Below are 17,751 nucleotides of genomic sequence, written 5' to 3'. Positions count from 1 at the left end.
ACTGATCATAAATGTTTCAAATGACACGTGAATGATTTTTTTGTGGAATGTCGACCAAAGAGACAGAGACAGTGTTTGTGTTGCCTCTCAAAGTTCATCACGGCTAATTGATACCTGTGCTGATTAAAAAAGCAATGCATTTGGCTGGATGGAGCCTCAGCCCTTGTCGGCTTGACTGCGGTCTTAAATGCATTTGTCATCTGGCTGAGCTGTGCAGCAGAGCAGCTTGCTGAGTGGAACAGGCTTCATTTCTCAGAACAAAAACACTTGGGTTTTAAAAGAAACACTGCTTCCTAATCTGACTTGATCAGTAGAAAAATATCTTTCCAATCACTTTAGCACAGCTACAACAGCTGTCATGCTGAATTTAAAAAAAGAGCAATAAATGTAGTTTATTGAGTGTGTGGAGCATCAGCCTTTATGGGTTTCATTATAGTATCAAAATGGCAAAATACAACTTTAGAAACTGTGTGAATATGATGGGATGCAGTGCTGTTGATCAGGTTCTGGTTTGTGAACAGACCTGCTTTTAAAACCATAAAAGCTGGAAATGGATTATAATGGACAGATGAAAGGTTGTCGATGGTTACACCCAATAAAGAGGATCGATTTGTTTCACTAAATCACCTAAACAAGGCATTTGTAGAGTGTACAGCAAGTGTGCAATTTTTTCTTGAATCAACAAAGGTAATCTCCACATTTCAACTTTTTTCTCAAAATACATTTTCGACTTTAGTCTCGAAATGATCAGCAATATAGTTTTCTAACTAATGTGGCCCTAATACTCTGTCATACCCAACCTCAGTTCACATGCATCTCAGTGCAGCCGCAGAAAGGCAGTCGTCTCTGAGCACGTCACCTGGCTCAGTCTGTCTCTGCAGACAGACAGCTCCGGCACCAGAGGCCTATGATGACAGCTGAGGTTGAGGATCTTAACAAAGATTGGTATGTTCCACCCTTGTAGTGCAACAATGCCCTCAAGGTTAGAGTGCTGCTCTAAACATACACTGTTAACGCTGTCTTATGAAGAACTCCGGGCAAGATGGGGAACACGGGTTGTCATCCTCTCTCCACCTGCGCAGGACCACGTTATCACCTCATAAAGTGACTGCACATTCCCACTGCTCACTTCTTTTCACTACTTAGTTCTTCCAAATGGACAAACAATTGCAGTGCATTTCTGTAGGATGTACTATAGCAGATTTTTTATCTGGCAAAAGATGAAAAAGTTTATTTGTTGAATATTTGGCAAATATTGTGAAAAGTAAAAATGACAGTGGCATACAAATTGATAATTCTTCTCATAAGTCCTTCACATGGCTCTGCCCTACACAAGCTGCCTTTAGTAGTCAATAATAATGCTATCTGTATTGTTATTGGCAACACTCGCCCTGTATTTACTTGGGATCAGATTGATAACACCACTTGCAGTTGGACTACTTTGTGTTAGCGTTGTGGTGGACTGGTGATCCATCCAGATTTTGCCTTTCACCCAGTAAAGCTGGGATCTCATGCACCTGCTGTTCTTAATCAATAACAGTTAAAGAAAAATAACTGAATGGATACTCAGAGTTGGTATTGTGAGTTAGATATTGCCAGTATAAATGTCATGCAGGTGTTTGTGTTTGTGCAAAGTTTGTTGGGGTTTAAGCCTCCAAACTTCATCATAGATCATAACCCTGTAATCTGGAGGATGGCAAAATAAGGACTTTCAAAAAACAGCAAGTTTTTGATGTGCTCTTAGTTCCCTAATTGCTAAGACTTGGTAAGAATATTGATAAACAAAAATAATATATTCTGATCACCTAGTGTTCCAGTTGGGGTTTTCATTCTTGAAGACTTAGACAACAAAAGGTTACATAAAGTATCTAATGTCATTGGTGTTTAAGAAAATAATAGATATGTAAATGAAATACATCCCAAAAAGGAAATATTTAATATGCCTAAAGCAGCTAAATTCCACTGGAAAACTGGAGACCTGACAACCTTCACTCCTAGTCCCTGTTCTGACATCCTGTATTATCTCCAAACAACTGTATACAGTATCATCACTCAGGTGCATTACAAGGTGAAGTTGAAGCTGCTGTACATAAAGCAGACAGCCAAGGTAGCTGATGTAAGGAGAACATCAGAGCATGTTAGCTGACCCTTCAAACAGTACAGGACAGCTGAGAGCTGAGTGTGGAACTGACAGGGAACATTATGTAAGGGCTAATAAGACTACTTGAGGTGAGGCCCTTGAATGTGGAGCATTCAAGTGTTGAAAGAGTCTTGTTATACAGTGCAGGGGTCTTGGAAGAGAAGATTCCTTCTCTAAGTCTAAGAGAAATTATCACTGTGTAGACAGTCTCACACTTTGCACGGTGAAGAAATACTTCTTGTGATCCTGGTGACAGCAGCAGACACTTGTGAATTCAAACGATTTCTCCACCATGATCATATCAGGTATTTATCTTTACAATGACAGAAACTGATCTTTTACTCAAGAGGCTGTGATGATTACTGAAAAGGACTCACGCGCTCACACACACGATGGTTTGCGTCACTGTTGAGAGGGGCTGTGGCCGTATGGAGTGCCTGCTTTGACTTAAGCTCGGCAGAAGGAATCCCAAAACAATTTCACAGGTTTATCTTTGTCCTCAAGGGTAAATGGAAGGAAACAATGTCAGGCCAACAAGATGAAGCGTGGGGGTGACAGAACGAAGTAGCAGTTACGGTACCAGTATATAGGGTGGTGACCTGGCCTTGCCGAACAACAGCTGCAAACACGATAATGCTCACACTCAAATTTGGATTGGATTTAGAGTGTGAACATGCAGAAAAATGAACAAAAGCTCGACTTGAATATAAAACAGATTCTTTTTTGTATCTCATCGACTCCTCTTTTAGCTAGATTGTTATGCAAAGTGGAGAGAAATGGCACAAAGCCAGTGAGTGTGAGGATCTAAGTAAGTCTGACATCGTGTGCCACTATGCCTTGGCTGTCAGTTTCGGTGCCAGTGACATTTGTAGAGGCTTTATGAACGTCATGCTGCCATCTCAGAGCTCAAGGACAAAAGGAAGAAAACAACAGGCTATAAACACTTGCCCACTTTGTTTTCAAGATTATTGTGCTGGGGAAGCAGCAACTAATAGTAAACCTGATGTATATTTATTGTATTCCACTTGTAGTATGCTGGCACTGTATATTCCTTGACAGTAAAGCAAAATAAAAATAACAGAGTTTAAAGACTGGAGTCAGGTGGGAATCAACCAACTTTTCAGGTTATTAAAGATGGACTGGAGAAGTGTCGTGGGCAGGAATGTCATAGGGTGGAATGATTGCAGTTGACACATTTTCAAAGGGGTTGAGGTCGGGGCTTTGGGAAGGCCATTAGAGAAGCTTAATGTTAGCCTGTTTTATCCATCCTAAAACAGTTTTGGTTTGAGTTTGAGATCGTTGTCCTCTTGGAATACCCAACATTGGTTGTGGTTAAACTATTTAGCGTTTGATTTGAGGTGTTGAAGCTCAAGAATTTGGTGGTATTCCTGTTTTTATTATTCCATCCACTTGCAATGTGCAATGTACCAGTGGCAGCAAAACAGGACCACCACCATGCTTGACAGTTGGTACAGTGTATTTAGGACTGAAAACATCACCTTTACTTCTCCAAACATACCTCTTGCCATTATGGCCAAATAGCTTAACCTTTGTCTGGTCTGACCATAAATCTTTTCTCCACGAGCCATTTGCCTCGTCCATGTGGGCAGTCGCAAATTTCAGTCGAGCTTGAAGCAGGAGCTTCTTCTTCAGTGAAGAAGAAATGGCACATAGAGACCATCCAAACTTTTGTGCATCTACAATTCTCCCTCTTAGATCTTCACTGGTTTCATTGGACTTTTGCATGTTTCTGAGTGTTGGTCAATCCAATGAGTGCTGCCAACCAATCCTTTTTTTTAAAGAAACACTACGAGTTGTAGTCGATCATGATCACTAAGATAAAGTTAACAGGCAATGTGCAACGTTCAGCACCCTTAATTAAAAGATTTAAGTGAGTGTTTGTATAAAGTTACCAAAGTTATCATGACATTCATGATGAATTTATGTAAAATGCTTACCAGCACTTTCACTATCTTAAAAAATGCATGCTTCATAGACACCTGAAATTCTGATTAGAGGCCTTTAATCTGCAGAACAAGAGGAGCAAGAACATGTGTAATATTATTCTGACTGATGAACAATGTACCTGTCATGTGGTGTCTAGCACCAGTTTGTTGGCATCGAGCCTGCTGGGTGCTGTGGGCTGCAGAGTGCATCTCTATGCCTGATTGGACTGGGATCTGGGGAGTGTGGGCCTACAGCTCTTTGTTGTGTTCCTTGAATTTTCATGAAAATTTCTTCTGTTTTTCCTTTTTGGTACAATGTCCTTCAGGTTTGTGTGTGTATGTTTGGTTTGCAACAATGCTTAGTTGGGTAATCAAGTAACATCCACAACAATGCACTTTAACACTGACGCTATTCACGTCACCTGTCAGGCTTTGATGTTTCGGCTGCTCATTGTATGTTCAAGCAGCAGCTCGAACAACCCACCAGGGCGGCTGCTGCGTATAGGAAGGCCTGTCAAGCTTCCTCATAAGTGTTGACTGCAGAAGGACACAAGACAGCTGGGAATGAAACTCAGCACCGCCTGCGATGTGCCGAGGAGTGGTGCGCTGGGTGCAGACAGCCAACTGTCAAGACCCACAAGGTCACGGTGAACCTCAAAGTGTGAAGTTGTTAATGTCGAAAGGTTTTGTGCTTCTTGAGGAGGGCTTCAGGTGGTCCATTCAATAAACGTGTGATTTAAGGATCTTCTCTTGCTAATGTGACACTTATTTACAGCACTGGCTGCGGTGTCATTAGTAACGCCTATATGGGGGAGGTAGTAAGTGTCCTTTGTGTGCTAAATGTATTTCCTTACAGCATGGCCACTTAGACCGTTGAAAGCAAGCAGCTGTCACTCCCGACCTTTTACTATAGATGGAGGAGGGTCATCTGAGGCCCACTGGGAGGCAAAGGACTACCAGAAGGAATCCAAGTCAAAAATTCACAGGGTTTATCTTTGTCCTCCAGGACAATAGAAGACAATACCACAGTCACAAGACACGCAGACAGTGCTTACAGTAGCAGTGACGAGGCACGTAAGAAACTAATAACAGAATTTAGACTTTAATAACAAAAAAACATGATTCTCATTTAAGACAATAAAATGTGTGGAAATGGGTTTAATATAATGAAAATAACATAAATGATTCATATAAGAGTCAGAGCTATTTTTAATGTTTTTTTTAAGTGATTTTCTTGCTTTTCTCACAATTGAAGGACAGAACTAAAACAGATGCTGATAGAGGACAAGCTAATTAAGCTTCGGCTACAATAGCCGATGGCTATATTTGTCCACACCTTTATCTCCAAATACAGGTGTTTCTTTTTTGATCCCTTTGTGTTCTGGCATCATGCCTTTTAGGGCGGCTGTGTGCTGAGGCACTGCCTCCTGGATGTATAAAAAGAGGAGGTCAGAGAGACGGGAGAATGGACAGAATCACACCATCTACAGGTAAGCATACACACATTTTATAATAACATAACTATAAGGACATGTACTGAAAATGCATTTCCTTTTGTCGTCTTGTCTTTCTAGAGACCCAGTAAACTTTCATCAAGGGAAAGGAAGAGAAAACAGGTAAACAGCTCCATGCTTTTCCTGTTTCAAAACAAAGTTATACTAGACTCAGAATGACATTTATGTCTGTACTACTGTAGCTTGTGGTCGTAGTTCTTAGTTAACAACATTTTTATGATATAATTACTAATTATTACCTTTAAACTATTTGCAGAAATACATTACAATTAAATCAGCTTACAAATTCTCCCAATACCATCCAAGAAAGATGTAACCAACACGCTTTTAAACCCACACTCTTGCCTCGCAGCTTTCAGGATGTCAAGTGACGCCATCATGGCGGAGTTTGGGTCGGCAGCTTCCTTCCTGAGAAAGTCGGAGAAGGAGCGTTTGGAAGCTCAGACCAGACCTTTCGACATGAAAAAGTTTTGCTTTGTACCCGACCCCGAGGTGGAGTACGTCAAAGCCTCAGTCATGAGCAGGGACGGTGACAAAGTTACCGTTGAAACTGAGTTTGGAAAGGTTAGTGTGTCATATTTACACCAGCTGAATAAAAACTGAAACATTAGTTGAGATTATGAACTTACACCCCTGATGGGTTTTACAGTTTGATTTAAGCTTTTTGTTAAACCCTTTTAGACCGTCACCCATAAGGAGGCAGATATCCATCCTCAGAACCCGCCAAAGTTCGATAAGATTGAGGACATGGCGATGTTCACCTTCCTCCATGAACCTGCTGTGCTGTTTAACCTCAAAGAGCGTTACGCAGCGTGGATGATCTACGTGAGTAGTAACCACAAGCCCGGAGATATCTGCATAGCATGGAATCTGTAGCTTAATCTAAAAGAAACCAAATAAAACTTGCGTAAATCTTCTTCCACAGACCTACTCAGGACTGTTCTGTGTAACTGTCAACCCCTACAAGTGGCTGCCAGTGTACGATAAGTCGGTGGTCGCTGCCTACAGAGGAAAGAAGAGGAGTGAAGCTCCTCCTCACATCTACTCCATCTCTGACAATGCCTACCAGTATATGCTTGCTGGTATGTTCACCTTGTATACAGGACTTTGTAACGGTCTCTCTGAGACATTTAAAAAGATAACTTCTAACATTTATTCTCATAAATCTTGCAGACAGAGAAAACCAGTCAATCCTTATCACGTAAGTCAGTCCCGATAACCAGATCTTTTTTTTTTATTATCAAGACTGTGTTTAAGCTGTTACAGAGATGTCTCACAAGCTCACTGGTTTTTATCCCCAGTGGAGAATCTGGTGCAGGAAAGACTGTGAACACCAAGAGAGTCATCCAGTACTTTGCCAGCATTGCAGCGGTTTCTGGCAAGAAGGATGAAAAACAGGAGAAAAAGGTCGGTGTGATGTGATATTTTGAAAGCGTTATAAATACAGTTTAGATGACTAAAACTTTCTATGCTTTACATCTGCAGGGCACCCTGGAGGATCAGATCATCCAGGCCAATCCTGCTCTGGAGGCGTTTGGAAATGCCAAGACCATCAGGAATGACAACTCCTCCAGATTTGTGAGTTCACTTGTTTTGAGGGAACTGCTCTACAGTTCATGCCAGCTCCACTTTCATTCTTTATGCTAACAAATGTCAACACATTTAAGTACAGAGTACAAAACACCAACAGTGAGTTAAGTGAACATTTCAGGCAGGCTTTACAAAATCCTGGATATCCTCTTCATTCTTCACTGTCCTCACTGGGTTCAATCCTACATATCCTCACAGGGTAAATTTATTCGAATCCACTTCGGAGTCAGTGGAAAATTGTCTTCTGCTGACATTGAGACATGTGAGTATGCTGTGACATCATCATAATCCAAATAATTTTTTCAAGATTTGCATGGTGCTGTGTTTAGAGCACACTATGTGTTCTACTTAATTACATTAACTTTGTTTTCTAGTTTCCTATTTTGATGAGATTTCCTGTAGGTTTCAACAAAGTGGCATTCAATTACTGTTCTACCTTTACATTTTTTTTCTTTTATAGATTTGCTGGAGAAGTCTCGTGTCACCTATCAGCTCAAGGCTGAGCGGGACTATCACATCTTCTACCAGATTCTGTCCCAGCAGAAACCAGAGCTGCTGGGTGAGTGCTGAATAATAGGCTGGGTAGAAGGGTGATCCAAAATCCAAGTGGTCAGGATCAGATCCAATAGCATGGCTGTATTTTCCCACTGCAAACTACCCGTGTATTCTATGTGTAATTCCTGTCTTTTTATCCACTGTCCATACCAGAATAAAGCAGAACGTAGTCACATAGATTGCAATCTTTCTTTTCTCTGGCAGAAATGCTGTTGATCACCAACAACCCCTATGACTACGCCTACATCTCCCAAGGAGAAACAACCGTAGCTTCTATCAATGATTCTGAAGAGCTGATGGCTACTGATGTGAGTGAAACAGAGCATAGTGGAAAATACAAATCCTCAAATCTATATACATATTCAGCAATAACAAACGGAAATGCAATTTTCTTGTTTTAGGAAGCTTTTGATGTCCTGGGCTTCACCCAAGAGGAGAAGAATGGCATTTACAAGCTGACCGGTGCCATCATGCATTATGGAAACATGAAATTCAAACAGAAGCAGCGAGAAGAACAAGCGGAGCCTGATGGCACTGAGGGTCAGAACAGAAATAAAACCTCAGCAGTGTAACTATATAACAGTATAACTACAGAAAATAATGCTTTAATACAACATCCGTTTACAGATGTCGACAAAGCGGCATATCTTATGGGCCTAAACTCTGCTGACCTCATCAAGGGGCTGTGCCACCCAAGAGTTAAAGTAGGCAACGAGTGGGTCACCAAAGGTCAAAGTGTGCAGCAGGTGAGATGAAATAAAAGGAACCTCACAGTTCTGTGAGTACTTAAAGAATACAACAAATTTAAACTTTGATTTCATTGCTTTCATGTTTTCTTTTTTTAAGGTGTACTACTCTATCGGTGCTCTGGCCAAGTCAGTGTACGAGAAAATGTTCTTGTGGATGGTGGTGAGAATCAATCAATCTCTGGATACCAAACAACCTCGTCAGTACTTCATTGGTGTGCTTGATATTGCTGGATTTGAGATCTTTGATGTGAGTGTTAAAGGGTTTAAGGACATCTTACACAATATTTATGGAAAAATGTCCTTCCTGTATAATGTATATGAAATCTGACTCTCACTTTTTTAGTTCAACACCTTCGAGCAGCTTTGCATCAACTACACCAATGAGAAGCTGCAGCAGTTCTTCAACCATCACATGTTTGTACTGGAGCAAGAAGAGTACAAGAAAGAGGGCATCGTTTGGGAGTTCATTGACTTTGGCATGGACTTGGCAGCCTGCATTGAACTCATTGAAAAGGTTGGTGTGTTCAAACTTGGTCATTTTGACTGCTTTTGTGTATAATAGTCTAACATCTTATCCATCCTTTATTAAAGCCCATGGGCATCATGTCCATCCTTGAAGAGGAGTGCATGTTCCCCAAAGCTTCAGATTCGACATTCAAAGCCAAGTTGTATGACAACCATCTGGGTAAAAGTCCCAACTTCCAGAAGCCCAGAGTTATTAAAGGAAAAGCAGAGGCTCATTTCTCTCTCATCCACTATGCTGGTACTGTTGACTACAACATCACTAACTGGCTGGAGAAGAACAAGGACCCGCTCAATGAGACCGTGGTTGGACTCTATCAGAAGTCCACTCTGAAGTTACTCTCAATGCTGTTCATGGGGTATGCGGGTGCAGAGTCCAGTAAGCACTTTTGGGTTTTTTGCTCTGTAAATTTTCCATTATTTAAGAAAATCACAGTGATATTTATATAACTTGTAACTCCATGCAGCCCAAGATGGAGGAGGCAAGGGAAAGGGAGGAAAGAAGAAAGGTTCTTCCTTCCAGACTGTGTCTGCGCTGCACAGGGTAAAAAATGCCTAAAGTTGGGAAGGTTTTGTAGGTTTAGCCTACAGTGCGGACCTACTGATGATTTCCTTCTTACTTTTACAGGAGAATCTGAATAAACTCATGACCAACCTCAGGTCAACTCACCCTCATTTTGTGCGCTGCATCATCCCCAATGAGACCAAGACTCCTGGGGCGATGGAGAATCCTCTGGTCATGCACCAGCTACGCTGTAACGGTGTGCTGGAAGGGATCAGGATCTGCAGGAAGGGATTTCCCAACAGGATTCAGTATGGAGACTTCAAACAAAGGCAAGAAAAACATCATCTGTTGTTCTTTCGTACAATAGCAGCGATAGAAGGTTTTCATATATTTCTAGTCCTTAAACGTTTTTCCCCTGGCAGCTTAAGGTTGACACGTTTTCCCTATTGGTTGCTTTTAGCAATTGTTTGCAACATTGTAGTTTCCCTTCTCAAGGGGCTTTTAGACAAAAACACTAACTTTCAGAAATCCTGTTCTCTGGCGCTGCTGGCAAATGCTGGGAAACACATTGTAACCCCACACTTTGGGTTGTTTGCCTTCCTATTGTTATTCTTCTTTATTTTTTTTCCACTTCATTCAGTTATTGTAATAATGCTATGGCTGTATCGTTTCAGATATCGCATCTTGAACCCCAGTGCTATTCCTGAAGGGCAGTTCATTGACAACAAAAAAGCCTCAGAAAAACTTCTGGGGTCATTGGATATTGATCACGAGCAGTACAAGCTGGGGCACACGAAGGTTTGTTTCGCCAGCTATATTAACAAAGAAAAGGCTGAACTTTTTTTCTGTGCAGTAAAAAAACAATGAAAACCACTCTGTCACTATCAGGTGTTCTTCAAAGCTGGTCTGCTTGGTGTTCTTGAAGAGATGAGAGATGATCGCCTCGCTCTCATCATTACTGGAATTCAAGCAAGATCCAGAGGACTGCTCGCCAGGATTGAGTTCCAGAAAATTGTTGAGCGCAGGTTGGTGCCAAAGTCTTCATATTTAACATGAAGATAACATTACATTAAGATAAAAATGAACTTGAACTGTCTGATACATCCCACAGGGATGCCTTACTCGTGATCCAGTGGAACATTCGTGCCTTCATGGGCGTCAAAAATTGGCCCTGGATGAAGATGTTCTTTAAGATTAAACCTCTGCTGAAATCAGCTGAGACTGAGAAGGAGATGGCAAACATGAAAGAGGAGTTTACAAAGCTCAAAGAGGCATATGCCAAATCTGAAGCCCGCAAGAAGGAGCTGGAGGAAAAAATGGTCACCCTTTTCCAAGAGAAGAATGACTTACAGCTCCAAGTCCAATCTGTAAGATACATTAGTCATCTAAAACGTACGTGGACGTGATACATAACTGTAATAAATAACAATACTGTTTAATTTCTTGCATTTAGGAGCAAGACAATCTTTCAGATGCTGAGGAGCGCTGTGAGGGTCTGATTAAGAGCAAGATTCAGCTTGAGGCTAAAGTCAAAGAGCTGACAGAGAGACTCGAGGATGAAGAGGAGATGAATGCAGAGCTAACTGCTAAGAAAAGGAAGCTGGAGGATGAGTGTTCAGAGCTTAAGAAGGACATTGATGATTTAGAGCTGACTCTGGCTAAAGTGGAAAAGGAAAAGCATGCCACTGAGAACAAGGTATGAAACACATCCAATCATGTTCACAAAATATAAAACGACTTATAATGATGAGTATTTTACCACCCTTTAGCTCAGTGTTATAGAGTCTCAGACTAACTGTTCTTTATTCTAAAACTAAAATAGTTTGGATTTGATAGCGAGTATCACTGGACTTTGATCCGGTTGCCATAAACACATATTTGAATGAATGCTGATACTGATTGTCTTCAGCTATGAGGTGGAATTGTCACGTCAATGTCCACAGATTATTGTTATCATGGATGGACTACAAATCATTCATTGGCGTTTAAAAGAGTTTTTATGTGGTGAAAAACGTCTCCATGTACCAGAGTAAATACTCTTTCTGTGATCTTATTCTAAGGTGAAAAATCTGACTGAAGAAATGGCAGCTTTGGATGAAATCATTGCTAAGCTGACCAAAGAGAAGAAAGCTCTTCAGGAGGCCCACCAGCAAACGCTGGATGACTTGCAGAGTGAGGAAGACAAAGTCAACTCTCTGACCAAGGCCAAAGTCAAGCTGGAGCAGCAAGTCGATGACGTAAGCCTATTAAACGCAGATATTTCACTGAGATAAGCTGTCAAATTCTTGCAATGAGATTATGGAGTAACTCTTTTGCCCTTCAGCTTGAAGGATCATTGGAACAAGAGAAGAAGGTGAGGATGGATTTAGAAAGAGCCAAGAGAAAACTGGAAGGGGACCTGAAGCTAACCCAAGAAAACATAATGGATCTGGAGAATGACAAGCAGCAGCTAGAGGAAAAACTCAAAAAGTAACACTACACTTTAAAAATCACAGAAATAACCCACTGTTTGACAAAAAAAAGCTGCTTACTAATTCTAAAACACTGTCATTGAATGTAGGAAGGATTTTGAAATTAGTCAGCATCTCAGTAAAATTGAGGATGAGCAGGCAATGAGTGCTCAGCTCCAGAAGAAACTGAAGGAGTTACAGGTAACAGCGGGTTTTTATTTATGTCTTATTTTGTCTTTATTTTGTGAGTCCTATATTAATTTTTTTAATGAATCTGGTAAATTCAATCAAGGCCCGCATTGAGGAGCTAGAGGAAGAACTGGAGGCAGAGCGAGCTGCCCGGGCCAAGGTGGAGAAACAGAGGGCTGACTTGGCCAGGGAGCTGGAGGAGATCAGCGAAAGGCTGGAGGAGGCTGGAGGAGCCACCGCTGCCCAGATCGAGGTGAACAAGAAGAGGGAGGCCGAGTTCCAGAAGATGCGCAGGGACCTTGAGGAGGCCACTCTGCAACATGAAGCCACTGCTGCCGCACTGAGAAAGAAGAATGCCGACAGCGTGGCTGATCTGGGTGAGCAGATCGACAACTTGCAAAGAGTCAAGCAGAAGCTGGAGAAAGAGAAGAGCGAGCTCAAACTGGAGCTGGATGACGTCGTCTCCAACATGGAGCAGCTTGCCAAAGCTAAAGTAAGATGTCCAAAGCAAACAAATGGTTTTTTGACAATGTTTTACATTTTTTGCTGTCTTTTTTTGTAAAAATTTAATTTGTCTTACTAAATGTAACCCCTAAAGATCAAAATCACTCTTATATCAGTGTGATGAGCATTTTCAATTTTAATATTAGTGACTTAAGTTACATAAGAGTGTTTATACACTGATTGCATAAGCATAAGCAGGTCAACCCATATTGACATGTTCAGTACTTTGGTTTATGATGGCTGTTTAAGATGGTGTTTAAACAGTCTCCCTCCAAAACTGACACCAGTTCCCTTAGCCTCTGTATTTTTTCTTCAGTTGTGATTATTGCGGTGACAAACCAAACTTATATAGTAAAACTTTTTTCTTAACAAGTTAGCATGCTTACATTGTCATTACAGGCCCATTAGCCTTCTGTGATCAGTGTGTAATTCAGCACATTGTTATGCTAAGTTTACCAGCTTACAGTTTTAATGCTAAGCTAGGCTAACTGTCTTGGGTTTAGCTCTAACTTGCTGACAATCTTACTGGTGTAAATAAGGAAACAATAGCTTTCCTAATGTGATTCGTGGTATAATGGTACATGTTGATATAACAGCTTACATTCTAATATGGAAATCCTTTCACTCAGAGCAACCTGGAGAAAATGTGTCGCACTCTGGAGGATCAAGTGAGCGAATACAAGACAAAATCAGAGGAGGCCCAACGTTCCATCAATGACTTCACAATGCAAAAAGCAAAGTTTCAAACTGAAAATGGTAACGTGATCCTAAAGAGGTCCAAGTTGCTAGAGCACCATTACATTCGGAACAATGGGGATAGGAGTGAGAGAAAAAAACTAAAATAAACCCTCATTTTGCAGGTGAGCTCACCAGGCAGCTGGAGGAGAAGAACTCTTTGGTGTCCCAGCTGACCAGAGCGAAGCTCTCATATACCCAGCAGATTGAAGACCTCAAGAGGCAGCTGGAGGAGGAAGTCAAGGTATTCAAGAACTGTTTCTTTTTAAATACAAAACTAAATATCTACTGGCAAAATGACTTGACTTACTACTGCTTGATCCTAGGCCAAGAATGCACTTGCCCATGCAGTGCAGTCTGCTCGCCATGACTGTGATTTGCTGAGGGAGCAGTTTGAGGAAGAGCAGGAAGCCAAAGCTGAGCTCCAACGCAGCATGTCCAAGGCCAACTCTGAGGTGGCTCAGTGGAGAACCAAGTATGAAACTGATGCCATCCAAAGGACAGAGGAGCTGGAAGAAGCAAAGTAAGGACTCAGTATGAATTCCCTGTGATATCTTATTAGTATCTTATCCATCTTATCTGTGATGATCTGAAACTTCTGTTGTATGTTTGTTATTAGGAAAAAGCTAGCTCAACGGTTACAGGATGCTGAGGAAGCTGTGGAAGCTGCTAATGCAAAATGCTCCTCCCTGGAGAAAACCAAACACAGGCTTCAGGGTGAAATCGAGGATCTGATGGTGGATGTGGAGAGATCTAATGCTGCTGCTGCTGCTCTGGACAAGAAGCAAAGAAACTTTGACAAGGTAACATCACACGAGAAAGAAAAACTAGCATGCCACTAAAAATTGAACATATAAAATGAACTACTTTTTGTGGTATTCACTCAGGTCCTTGCTGAGTGGAAGCAGAAGTATGAGGAGTCTCAAGCTGAGCTGGAAGGTGCCCAGAAGGATGCTCGTTCTCTCAGCACTGAACTCTTCAAATTGAAGAACTCCTATGAAGAGGCTCTGGAACATCTGGAGACCATGAAACGAGAAAACAAGAATCTCCAAGGTTGGAAGATATCATTTGAACACGATTTATCCTTTCACGTGGCAGTGGACAGAGTAAATGGTACCACTAAATGAATCTTTGCTCTACAGAGGAAATTTCTGACCTGACTGAGCAACTTGGTGAGGGAGGAAAAAACATCCATGAGCTGGAGAAGATCCGCAAACAGCTGGAGCAAGAGAAGGCAGAGATACACACTGCTCTGGAGGAAGCTGAGGTGATTTTTTCTTTTTTAAATATGACTTTATGGATGAGCTTTATTGCCTTTCTTAAATTTTCTCACTCCGAATGCTATGAGAGAGAGACCATCATCTACTATTTCCGACAGGGTACCCTTGAGCATGAAGAGGGTAAGATCCTTCGAGCTCAGCTGGAGTTCAATCAAATGAAAGCTGACATGGAGCGCAAGCTGACGGAGAAGGACGAGGAGATGGAGCAGGCCAAGCGAAACCATCAGAGGGTGACGGACACTCTGCAGAGCTCGCTGGAGGCTGAGATTCGCAGCAGAAACGAGGCTCTTAGACTAAAGAAGAAGATGGAGGGGGATCTAAATGAGATGGAGATCCAACTGAGCCAGGCTAACAGGCAGGCAGCAGAGGCTCAGAAGCAGCTCAAGGGAGTCCACGCTCACCTGAAGGTGATGCTTCAGTTACTTACTTGCATTTTTAAACCGAGAAACAAGATAAAGCCTGAGATACATTTTTGGAAAATGTTATCATTTTAAATTCTATCACGACAGGACTCACAGCTGCAGCTGGATGAAGCTCTCCGTGCCAATGATGACCTGAAGGAGAACATTGCCATCGTGGAGAGACGTAACAACCTGATGCAGGCTGAGCTCGATGAGCTGAGGGCTTTGGTGGAGCAGACCGAACGGGGTCGGAAGCTGGCCGAGCAGGAGCTGCTGGATGTCAGCGAGCGAGTTCAGCTGCTGCACTCGCAGGTATGTCTGCAACACTGCAAACGCTATCCTGCAAGATAATATTGCGTGCTAAAGCTGCCTGATTCTCCCGGCAGAACACCAGCCTCTTGAACCAAAAGAAGAAGCTGGAGAGTGACACAGCTCAGCTTCAGAATGAGGTGGAGGAGGCTGTGCAGGAATGCAGAAATGCTGAGGAGAAGGCAAAGAAGGCCGTTACTGATGCTGCCATGATGGCGGAGGAGCTGAAGAAGGAGCAAGACACCAGTGCCCACCTGGAGCGTATGAAGAAAAACATGGAGCAAACCATCAAAGATCTGCAGCACCGCCTGGATGAGGCCGAGCAGATAGCTATGAAAGGTGGAAAGAAGCAGGTCCAGAAGCTGGAGTCCAGGGTAAATGTTTCAGAACTTGGAGTGCTGTAAAATAGAGGAGTTGGTGACTTTAACAGTCTTACAAAGGATAAATTGATGGCTTCTTTTCCAGGTGAGAGAGCTGGAAAATGAGTTGGAAATTGAGCAAAGGAAAAGCAGCGACTCTGTGAAGGGCATCCGGAAGTATGAGCGGCGCATCAAAGAGTTGACCTACCAGGTAAACTCCAGGCTCTGTTCCTCTGTGATGCAAAAAATAAATAAAGGTTCTGGTATAATGAGCAGCACGTCCTGTGTAATGATTTAACAGACTGAGGAGGACAAGAAGAATCTGAACCGCCTGCAGGACCTGGTGGATAAACTGCAGCTGAAAGTGAAATCCTACAAGAGGGCTGCAGAGGAGGCTGTAAGCAAAATTATAGAAGCTTTATTTATGGATGAGCCTCCACTGGAGTTACATACTCCTGTCTTCATTTTCAGGAGGAGCAGTCCAATGCAAACCTTAGCAAGCTGCGCAAGTTGCAGCACGAGCTGGAGGAAGCAGGGGAGCGGGCCGACATAGCAGAGTCTCAGGTCAACAAGCTGAGAGCGAAGAGCCGTGACTCCGGAGCTAAGGTCAGTCATGCAAAATAGGTCCAACATTTTATTTAAAAAGCTGTAATTCTTTTGAAAACAAACAGAAAACACTTTAAAATGTGATCATCGTTTCTGTCTTTACAGAAAGGAGAAGAGTAAACCCACCACTCACCGGGTTTTCATGGCTGCAGTTAAAATGTAGTGCTGTAGCTCTTATTGTCCATGTAGCCTGAGTGCAATAAAGAATAAACGAGTTCTGAATGCACCACTATTCTCTGCTGTGTATTTGTATAATACAGTTAAAAGCATGCAAAACCTCCACCACAGTAACACAACCGTGAAACGACAACTGAGTTAGTCTTCGAGCCTCCACAAACCTTTGGATGTTTCTGAAATATAAGAAAATAAGAGTGCAGACTTGTAAAAACAGCACAGCTAGTCAGACACGACCAATAAAAAGAAATCGAATAAACTTCTTTTTAGTTATGCATCGGCAGTGAAGATTTAAATATTAAGTCTCTGGATGAACTTGAACTTTGAACCTCAAGTTTATTCTGCTCATAAACTAAAGCGTGTCTTTGCTCACCTGTGATCCAACTATAGCACGATAACGGCCATGCTTATCTTACGACTTCATGGCATTTCTTTCTAACAGTAACAGATGACTCCCCCAGAGGGCGCTGCAGTCTCGCACATAAAGCAGTGCATGAAATGAAGAGCACATAATCACCACTGGATAGCCAAATAACATGGACTCATTTCTCCATGATACTGAAGGAGGAAATGAAGTAAAACATTTTTTTTCCTCTCTAAATTTTCTAAACTACAAAGTTTAGGGTGAATTTGTGAATAAATCTTAAATTCTACTTGAATCCAAGTAAAACAGAAAAAACAATGAGTGGAAATACTTCAAAAACAGACTGCTTGTCATGAGGGTTACAATATTGATGATATAATAGGGTCAAAGTAAATGTATTAATTACATGATATAAAGGTTACCTACCTTACAACATAATCTCATAAAGAAAACAATAGAAGAAAAAACATTATTGTAACTGAAACCGTTTCCAAAGCAGTCCTTCTCGTTTGTTAATCTCTGCTGAATAGCTGCACCTGCAGTAACAAAACATTCTCCTGTTTGATGCCAACATGGCTGCGTCCATGCTGGAGCTTCATATTAAAGAGACCAAAACATGTTTGTTTATTGTCAGGTGCAACCTAATACTGCTCTCACGTGTGATCTGCAGCTCTCATACCAAACAGCCGGCAGGCACTCTGAGTGTCAAGATGCCTACAGTGACTCAGATCTCCATTTTTCCATTGCAGATCCCAGACTTTCATGCGGGCCTACATTGGGGGCGTAAACTTCATAATGGTGGTGCAGTGGTGAGCTCTGTGTGGGCTTCCTTGGGGTGCTCTCTTTCCATAGTCAGTCT

General features: G+C 41.9%; 1 protein-coding gene across 1 annotated transcript; it reads left to right on the top strand.

The window, feature by feature from the left end:
- The first annotated feature begins 5,972 nt into the window (after positions 1-5,972).
- On the top strand, positions 5,973-16,372 carry LOC146625225 (myosin-6-like). Its single transcript, XM_085362143.1, has 36 exons — positions 5,973-6,164; positions 6,282-6,425; positions 6,526-6,682; positions 6,774-6,801; positions 6,902-7,007; positions 7,086-7,178; positions 7,389-7,452; positions 7,651-7,749; positions 7,950-8,053; positions 8,147-8,285; positions 8,373-8,491; positions 8,592-8,741; positions 8,838-9,008; positions 9,086-9,395; positions 9,484-9,560; positions 9,645-9,850; positions 10,196-10,319; positions 10,410-10,546; positions 10,633-10,888; positions 10,975-11,217; positions 11,582-11,758; positions 11,845-11,990; positions 12,082-12,172; positions 12,264-12,653; positions 13,294-13,420; positions 13,525-13,643; positions 13,726-13,922; positions 14,019-14,202; positions 14,287-14,452; positions 14,542-14,666; positions 14,778-15,086; positions 15,189-15,392; positions 15,467-15,763; positions 15,855-15,959; positions 16,050-16,145; positions 16,220-16,372. Exons 1-36 carry the CDS (start codon positions 5,979-5,981, stop codon positions 16,370-16,372), a joined length of 5,799 nt encoding a protein of 1,932 aa, XP_085218269.1. The 5' UTR covers positions 5,973-5,978.
- The last annotated feature ends 1,379 nt before the right edge of the window (positions 16,373-17,751 follow it).

The sequence above is a fragment of the Diplotaxodon limnothrissa genome, linkage group LG9 (assembly GCF_057381915.1).
Source record: "Diplotaxodon limnothrissa isolate DT_005_m linkage group LG9, D_limnothrissa_male_GT1.1, whole genome shotgun sequence".
Classification (NCBI taxonomy): Eukaryota; Metazoa; Chordata; class Actinopteri; order Cichliformes; family Cichlidae; genus Diplotaxodon; species Diplotaxodon limnothrissa.
This window is presented reverse-complemented; position numbering and strand designations above follow the sequence as displayed.

Coding starts and splice junctions, on each gene's coding strand:
- LOC146625225 (XM_085362143.1), top strand. CDS start 5,979: ATGGCGGAGTTTGGGTCGGCAGCTTCCTTCCTGAGAAAGTCGGAGAAG. Junction 6,426..6,525: donor ACGCAGCGTGGATGATCTAC/GTGAGTAGTAAC, acceptor CTTCTTCCACAG/ACCTACTCAGGACTGTTCTG. Junction 9,851..10,195: donor TATGGAGACTTCAAACAAAG/GCAAGAAAAACA, acceptor GTATCGTTTCAG/ATATCGCATCTTGAACCCCA.